The 8,932-nt window shown below is 44.6% G+C and overlaps 1 protein-coding gene across 1 annotated transcript; it reads left to right on the top strand.

Annotated features, from left to right (window-relative positions):
- The first annotated feature begins 308 nt into the window (after positions 1–308).
- LOC130115876 (keratin, type II cytoskeletal 2 epidermal-like) lies at positions 309–1,421 on the top strand. The gene has a single exon (XM_056283729.1). The coding sequence runs from the start codon at positions 309–311 to the stop codon at positions 1,419–1,421; it is 1,113 nt and encodes a 370-aa protein (XP_056139704.1).
- Positions 1,422–8,932: the final 7,511 nt, after the last annotated feature.

Here is an 8,932-nt window from a genome sequence, read left to right as displayed (position 1 = left end):
TGCTTCAACCCGTGCTTACGTGTGATGCGTCTGTGAAGAAGCAGAAAGTCCTCCGGTTCTCCTGCGCCCGCGTCTTATGTCCCCCCTCTGTGTTGCAGAATGAAGGGTGAGGTAGACCATGAGCGAGCCAGCATGCAGAGCTACGTCAAACAAGTGAGACACAACAGCCTGCACAGGGCAGGGGCAGCCCCTCTGGGGACAAGCTTTGGGGAGCCGCCTTCGGAGGGGGTGTAACCTCCGCTCGGGGGAGCCAGCTTCAGAGGCGGCAGGGCAGCCTCTCGGGGGACAGGGTTCAGAGGCAGCAGGGCATGCGCTCAGGGGTCAGGCCTTGGAGGCGGCGGGGCAGCCACTCAGGGGACAGGCTTCAGAGGCGGTGGGGCAGCTGCTCGGGGGACAGCCGCTCGAAGGAGCAGACTTTGGAGGTGACAGGGCAGCCGCTTGGGGGGCAGGCTTCAGAAGCGGCGGGGCAGCTGCTTGGAGGAGCAGCCTTTGGAGGTGGTGAAGCAGCCGCTCGGGGGAGCAGCCTTCGGAGGCAGCAGAGCAGCCGCTCGGGGGACAGACTTTGGGGGGCAGCCTTCAGAGGCGGAGGGACAGCCACTCGGGGGAACCGGCGGGGCAGCCTCTCGGATCGGGATAGTCTTCGGAGACGGCGGGGCAGCCGCTCGAGAGACAGGCTTCAGAGGCGGCGGGGCAGCTGCTCGGAGGACAGCCACTCGGGGGAGCACACTTCGGAGGTGGCGGGGCAGCTGCTCGGAGGAGCAGCCTTTGGAGGTGGTGAAGCAGCCGCTTGGGGAGCAGGCTTCGGAGGGGGCGGGTCAGCCGCTCGGGGGAGCAGCCTTCGGAGGCAGCGGAGCAGCCGCTCGGGGGACAGACTTTGGGGGCAGCCTTCAGAGGCGGAGGGACAGCCACTCGGGGGAGCCGGCGGGGCAGCCTCTCGGATCGGGATAGTCTTCGGAGACGGCAGGGCAGCCGCTCGGGAGACAGGCTTCAGAGGCGGCGGGGCAGCTGCTCGGGGGACAGCCACTCGGGGGAGCACACTTCGGAGGTGGCAGGGCAGCTGCTCGGAGGAGCAGCCTTCGGAGGTGGTGAAGCAGCCGCTTGGGGGAGCAGGCTTCGGAGGGGGCGGGTCAGCCGCTCGGGGGACAGACTTTGGGGGGCAGCCTTCAGAGGTGGAGGGACAGCCACTCGGGGGAGCCGGCGGGGCAGCCTCTCGGATCGGGATAGTCTTCGGAGACGGCAGGGCAGCCGCTCGGGAGACAGGCTTCAGAGGCGGCGGGGCTTCTGCTAGGGGGACAGCCACTTGGGGGAGCACACTTAGGCGCTGGCGGGGCAGCTGCTCGGGGGAGCAGGCTTCGAAGGCGGCAGGACAGCTGCTCGGGGGACACCCGCTCCAGGGAGCAGGCTTCGGAGGCGGCGGGTAGCTGCTTGGGGGAGGAGCCTTCGGAGGCGGCGGGCCAGTCGCTCGGGGGAAAGGCTTCTGAGGTGGCGTGGCTGACGGCTCAGGAACAGACCGCACGTCGGCAAAGACGGCCGATGGCACAGGAAACCATTCTAAGCTTAACCTGCACTGTAAAAAAAAATCCAAATTTTACAGTATATGCCCTGAAGAAGGCCCGAGCCGCTACACGTGGGCATTTTTAGGTCCTTTTTGGATATGTCCAAGTTCCAATAAAGACATTTTAATTACACGGAGTGCCTTGGTCAGAGAGATTTGTTCTCTTTTTCTCATATGATTCAAATTTTTTACTTTTCCTGTTCTTTAAAAATAGTGTGTAAAATTACAGACATTATCTGTAAATCAACAATCCGCCTGTTATTTTAAGTATTATGACAGTAATGACAAACTACATTTATTTCTCATTCTTTTACAGAAAAATTACTATATTAATTTTACATATCTTTTCTGTTTTCTTAAATTACATACAAATTCACGTAAAATTACAGTAATTATCTGTAATGTAGCCTAGTATATGAAAGTTTATGTCCATACTCTGTATAAGGTAAATCTTATTTTTATATTTGCATGTAATTATACATTCAACCTGTAATTAAATATGTAGCTTGTTATATAAAGGTTTAAGTCCATACAATTAACGTTTTTCTCTGTAATTTTAAGGTAAATCTTATTAGTTTTAGATTTATGTGTACTTTTACATTAAAACTCTGTAATTAAATCGGTGCATGTAAAATGACAGTAATTATATGTAATTAAATATGTAGCCGGGTATATCAAAGTTTATGTCCATACTAACAATCTTAACGTTTTTCTCTGTAATTTTAAGGTAAATCTTATTAGTTTTAGATTTATGTGTACTTTTACATTAAAACTCTAATTAAATCGGTATACTTCACTGTAAAAAATGTTTAATTGGATTTACCTAATAAAATTGATTCATTTTGTTGCAAGCAATTTAATTGAGTTCTCTGAATTTAAATAAACACCTTGTATTTAATCAAATATAACAGAAATCCAAAACATTTCATTTGATTATTTTTGAACTAATTTTTCAATTAATGCAAACCTAAAGTTTTGCATGGTTTTCGCTGATGAAATTAAAATATTTTACTTAGTCACGAGTTATGTTTTTACTTTGGAATTATCCCTTTATATCGCCTACTTTAAATTAAAATTTCACTTCAGAATAATTCAATTTTTCCCTTTGGAATTACTTAATAGAATTGTTTCATTTTATTCAAGTTAATATTATGTAAAAAGTCAAATACAGTAATATCAATTTGTTCAAACATTTATTAACAATAAAAAATATAACCATACATAAAACAGTACATAACAATTCACAAACAATATCATTTTGTATAACAAAAATTGCTGTTATCTATTAATTATAACTAAATATAATTCAAAATACAAAAGGTTTATAAACAAAAATAAATTCATTAACAATTATATATTTTTTAACAAAAATTGTTAATTACAATATATAACTAAATATAATTAATACAAAAGTGGTGCAGGGGTGGGGGTAGTCTAGCGAGTATTCTGAATGTCAGATGGATTTATGTCGAGGCAGTAGGCAGGGGCAACATTGATTTTGACTGTTCCTAACCCCAACCCTAATCCAACCCTAATCCTAACCTAATCCTAACCAAGCTCACCATCTGCGGGCAACCCCGGATTTTCCAAGACTTCACCTACAGAATGTGTATCCTATGCATGTGGAAAAAAATGGGACAAAAGAACAACCTGCATGTATGCGTATGCGTGTGCGTGTGCGCGGATGAGTGCAAGTATGAAGGGGGTTTAAAAAAAGGGAAGAAAAGGAGAAAAAGAGCTTCAGTCTATGGTGACCTGTACAGCTTGGTGTTCAGGCTTTGGACCTTTGGAGACATCTTTTGGCTTTCAAGTCCCATGAACACTTTTTGGACGAACTCGAAGGTTTGCTTTAGTTTCTGCGGGTAGCTGAGGTTCAGCGCATAGATAAAACCAAGGAGCATGGCAAATGCCAATGCAGCGGAGGCCAAGTTGCTCAGAACCTCAACGACAACTCCGATGTCGTCTGGGCAATAAAGTTGATCGTCGTCCTCCTTCCTCGTCACAAAAATCGCCAAGGTGGCCTGCTGCAGCTCACCCTCTGCTTCCTCTTTCTGAGTGTCCTGAAACAAAGAAAAGAGATCAGAGTGGTTGGGGGTAGAGGGGGTGGGTGGGGGTGTGTCTACTGGTGTGTGTGCTGGAGGTGTATCTGTGTGTATACTGGTGTGTGTGCATGTACTGATGTGAGTGCACTGGTGTGCTGGAGGCCAGGGGACTGGTTTGGGGTTTGGCCAGTGATCTTAGTGGGAGCAGAGCCCAGGTCCTCACCTCCTGCAGGGGCTGGCTTGCACAGGGGACAGTGCACATTGTGGTCCAGGCTCCTCAATGTGGTTCTCACTGAAGATATGGCCACACGTAGTGACTGCTCATAGAACCTAGAAAACAGCACAACGGGGGTAGTAGGGGGTAGTTTAGGGTGGTTGGGGGGGGTAGAGTGGTGGGTTGGGGTAGTTGAGGGGATAGGGGGGTGGAGGGAGTAGAGGGGGTAGTTGGGGGTAGAGGGGTGGGTGGGTGGGGGTAAGAGGGGGTTGTTGGAGTAGAGGCCATGGTGGAGTCACAATACACAATACTTACAATAACCATAAGAAAAACATTCACATATTTACAAAACAGCATTTTAATTACAGCATTAAATTACATTGATTCCAGGGTGGTTGTTGAAGGAAGTGTTGAAAGTGACAGGCATCAACACCATTGGACTACATTTGGCACCCATGAATATAAGTGGGAGTGTGTAATGCATTTAAGACACAATCTGATGAAGCATTGGGCATCGAAAACGTTTGTTCAATAAAGAGTCTTCAAGTTTACAGTGTTAGTCTGTCTAGCCCATGGGTGTACTAAGACCTAGATAAGACCACTCCATTCACTGATCGGTAAATATAAATGTCCTGTTTATTTAGACGGGACAGCGTGTATTAATAAACAGAGCATACATGATGAACTGTAAATTCATCTAGACATTTAGAATGTAATCAAATCAGCATAACAGCACCTATGTTGCCTCATCACTAACATTTTATACTTCACTGTTGATATTACTTATTAAAAGTGAGGGGCTTACCAGCTCTACATCCCGAGTGGCGTCTGAAATTACAGTGTTGGGGACAGAAAAATGTGCTTACCGGTCGGTTGAGCAAATCCTCTGGTTTTGGGTGAGGAGGAATGAATCGCGTTCAAACACTGGGAGAAAGGGAGGACAAAGGAGGTCATTTGTAAAAGAACGCGTTTCCCATTGGAAGTAACAACCCCCTTCAGCCCGCCATTTAGCAAACACCGTTCACATGTGTCGCACTGGGCCTACCTACACATGTAGCCTGAGCCTCGAATGTTGCTAGTGCTAGCTAACGTTAGCTAGTACAAGAAATTAATCTCTTGTGCTGTTTAGCTACGGTGCTTAATAGTGACGAGCATAACCGTTCAATAAACATTAGGCTCACATGCATCGAAACTGACGATATCAAATGATTCCAAGTAGAAATTTCAACAAGCCAGCTAGCTAGCTAGCATTTGCCTAGGCGCGGGACTGATAAGCTAGCATAAGCTAACGTGAGCTAGTGAAAATTCGCACACATTAAAATTACATCTGGATGTAACGTTACATGTATATAGACATTCAATAGTCATCATGTTATATCTCCGATATCGTTATGCAAACAGGTGAGCGGCTAACGTTACACCGGACTTAAGCAAGCGAGACTGTGTGGCTAGCTAGAATTAGCAGGCCCTGTGTATAGCAGCTAGCAGCAGGTCTGTCTTCTAACGTCAGACGTAGCCAATCGCTTGGTTGGTTGTCGGTGTGATAACGTGGCAATATTCGCTAACTAACGTTAGCTAGCTTATGCTAGCTAGTCGTTTCCTAGCCAGGCTAGCTAGCTAAGAACGTATAAACTGTCGTGCGATGTTATAATTAGCTTTAATCAGTTACTCAAAAATCACACCCGAGTGTGTCAAATGTTACAAAAACATGTAGATATTCGATGTTTACTGGGGTTTTTCGCGCTTCAGCTCACTTCTTACCGAGAAATTGGCATTTGGCACAAGTTGGCAGTGAACTTGACTTCTCCTCAGGGCTCCACGCGGTGAAAAGAAAAATGGTGGAAAATCAAGATTTTGAGTACCGAAGTTTGGCTACGTCAGTAGTCACGTGACACACTGGATGGAAAAATAGTCTTTGGTTTTAAGTCAAGTCAAACACATTAAACCAATGAGGCCCTGATTTCCATTGAATTAAAGTGATTTTAATACATATATAGGCCCAAAATATCATTAATACAATTACATCGGGTCCAATCAAATAAAAAACACCCTTTACTTGAATGGCAGCATATGATCATTGTTTACTGCAGGGGTCAGGAACCTTTTTGACTGGGAGAGCCATAAAAGCCAAATATTTCTAAATATATTTCACTGAGAGCCATATAGTAATTTTTAACATATAATAAATTAAATATGTCTTACTTTTAATGCGACTTCTGGTGCTGCATGGTGCGTATCGAAGTGCCGCTTTATATTTGACCGTTTCATCGATGCAATTTTATCATTGCATATTAGACATACCGCAGATCCTGCTCTCTCCACAAATGCAAATTCCTCTGTCCACGCAGCCTGGAATGCACGGTAATCATCGTCTTTTTTTCTTTCCGCCATCTTTTCCGTTACAAGGGTTGAAGCGGATAAACTAGTTGGCTATCTGATAAAATTGATTTCTTCGCCTTTACAATGACCCGGACATGCTCGCGAGCCATTGGTTCCCGACCCGACCCACGGGTGACCCGTGACCCGTGAAATTTATCTTCAAAACTAATTTCTGTTTACTTTAAAATGACACAGTAGTATTAAGAAATATCACAAGTATTTTAAAATCAGTTCCAAACTGATTTTTTTTTTTCAACTCAAAATTGTCTGGGAGCCATATGCCGTCACCGGAAGAGCCATATATGGCTCGCGAGCCATAGGTTCCCGACCGCTGGTTTACTGTGTTGTTGATGGGAAAAGCTTGAATGAACATGATTGGTTGATGTGGCTGTTATCAAGAAAACTGACAACTGTGCGCGCCTTTTTTTTTGAAAATAACCGGTGAAATACAAAATTTAATTCAGATACGTTGATATTTGGGAACACAAAACGGTAATTTATAACCTCGGGTACGAAAAAGCTGCCACATCCAATAGAATCCACCTTTGGGCGACATTCGCTTTGTATGTCTGTCTGTCCGTATGTACGTATGTCTGTCGTCGGAAGCGACCGAAGTTGGACGCAGTTTTTCGCCGTCAAAAGTACGGACACGTCCTCAGTTTGAAGCGACTTAAAGAAACACCGGCAGGTGGAAGCTAAAGCTAGCGTAGCCGGTTATTTTCTTGCCCGGTGTGGGATTCGAAACGGGGTGTACTGCACCACAAGGCGACGTCACTAACCGCTCGGCTAAAGGCTCAGATCCGTTAGCTAGGGACTAACGTGTCTTATTAGTAGTTTACACTAGGCTACAGTTGAAAGCTAGCGAATATAGCATGTCAAAAACACGACAGCTTTTAACGAAAACGGCAACATAGCTAACTTAACTAGCAAGACAAAAAGTCGCGAAATTATGCGTTTTTTCGGGCTTCGCCGTCCGAAGTTGGATACCGATCCGCTACGTCAGTTGGGTACGGCGCTAGCGTCAGTCGGTCCACTAGGTCAGTGGTTCTCAACGTTTTTGGGGTCCTGGACCCCCCTGCGTATTTTTGATCTACCCTGAGGACCCCTCCACCTGATCTTGGGGGAGGGGGGTTGCAATTTGATAGAAACAGTAGAAACTGCATTTTAAATTGCATTATAGCATTTATTCACTCTTTGGGGCAAAAATAAGAGCTTTCAGTTGTAACTTAGATATAGTTAACGAAACAGAATTCTTATGCAGTAACTTTCAGATATATGTAACAAAACAGAATATGTATTCAGTAACTTTCAGATATATGTAACAAAACAGAATTTTTATGCAGTAACTTTTAACAATGCAAACGGGAGCGAGATCTCTTATTAAAATACAATAAATTACACTTGTGAAACAGATGTAATTAGAGAAAAAAGTCCTGTTACCCTTTATAGTTTAGGTAGATAAAGGTCTCAGTCACATTTGAGTAAAATAATCCTATTTCTATAAATGTCATAGGATCTTTTTTTTAAAGATATTTTATTTTCACGGACCCCTTGCAATTACACCACGGACCACTAGGGGTCCGCGGACCCCCGGTTGAGAAACACTGCACTAGTGGACTATTTGACCACCAGGGGCGGATCTACAGGGTGGCAAGGGGTGGCAGCTGCCACCTCTGGGACACAGTCTTGCCACCCCAGGGAAAAAATCTCTAGATCCACCACTGCTGACCACTAATCGATTACCTGGATTTTTACCTGGATTATTTTACATCTGCTTGCCATGCTTTTATTTTGACCGAATCCGAGTTGTGGGATTTCGACGGAGAACAAAAAATGGAGTATGGACACAGTTGAAGGGTCAGACGGATGTTTGGTCAGCTAGCTAGCATTAGCTAAGTGACCTTCACGGTTATAACTGTTCTCCTGCTGCTATGTCAGGTAAGGAAGCATTTCCCTGTTATTTGCTGTACATTCATAACCAAACGCAATGTTTGTGTTCATTCCCTAACTTACAGTGATGATGTTTTCAAACAGATTAGCTAGTTAACCATTAAGTAACGTTAAATTAAGTAAAGTCACAGGTGACAACGTTAGCTTGTTGGCCTGATTCGTGGTGTTAATAATAAATGTGGTTTAAACGAGAGGTTTGGTTTGCCTCTGTTTGCAGGCAGCGAGTCTTTGTCATGTCATTAACGTTATGTTGGTAACCTTACAGTTGCTTCTCTCTCTCTCTCTCTCTCTCTCTCTCTCTCTCTCTCTCTCTCTCTCTCTCTCTCTCTCTCTCTCTCTCTCTCTCCCCGTGTGTGTGTCAGGGATGCAAACTGTCACGGTGTAAATGTCTAATACGTGAACATGATGTGAGCAGCAGAGCACACCTTACGTTACATCCTAACTGTCAGAAAATGGTGAAGAATGTCGATCACTGTTTCCCCAAAGACCAAGGTGACGTCCTTAAGTGTCTGCCATGAACCGATGTCTGCCTTAAATTACTTCAGTAGCAGTAAGTTAACATTAATTCGTGGGTGGGTTTTTCTCAATATGCTGACTGTAAATGTACATTAAATTAGATTAAATATAAATGAATTAAATTTACATTTTACTGTACATTAACACAACACTGGAAACTTTTGTGTGTATGTCCGGTGCCTATCCCACCCTTATAAGCTTTAGAGGACCTATTTCACACCTTGTTTTACCAGCCAAAATGCAACTGCTTGACTAATGGATATTTATTCACTTAGC

This window comes from Lampris incognitus, chromosome 7 (genome assembly GCF_029633865.1).
Source record: "Lampris incognitus isolate fLamInc1 chromosome 7, fLamInc1.hap2, whole genome shotgun sequence".
In the NCBI taxonomy this organism is placed as follows: Eukaryota; Metazoa; Chordata; class Actinopteri; order Lampriformes; family Lampridae; genus Lampris; species Lampris incognitus.
The sequence above is the reverse complement of the archived record's forward strand: the minus strand, read 5'-3'. Positions and strand labels throughout refer to the sequence as shown.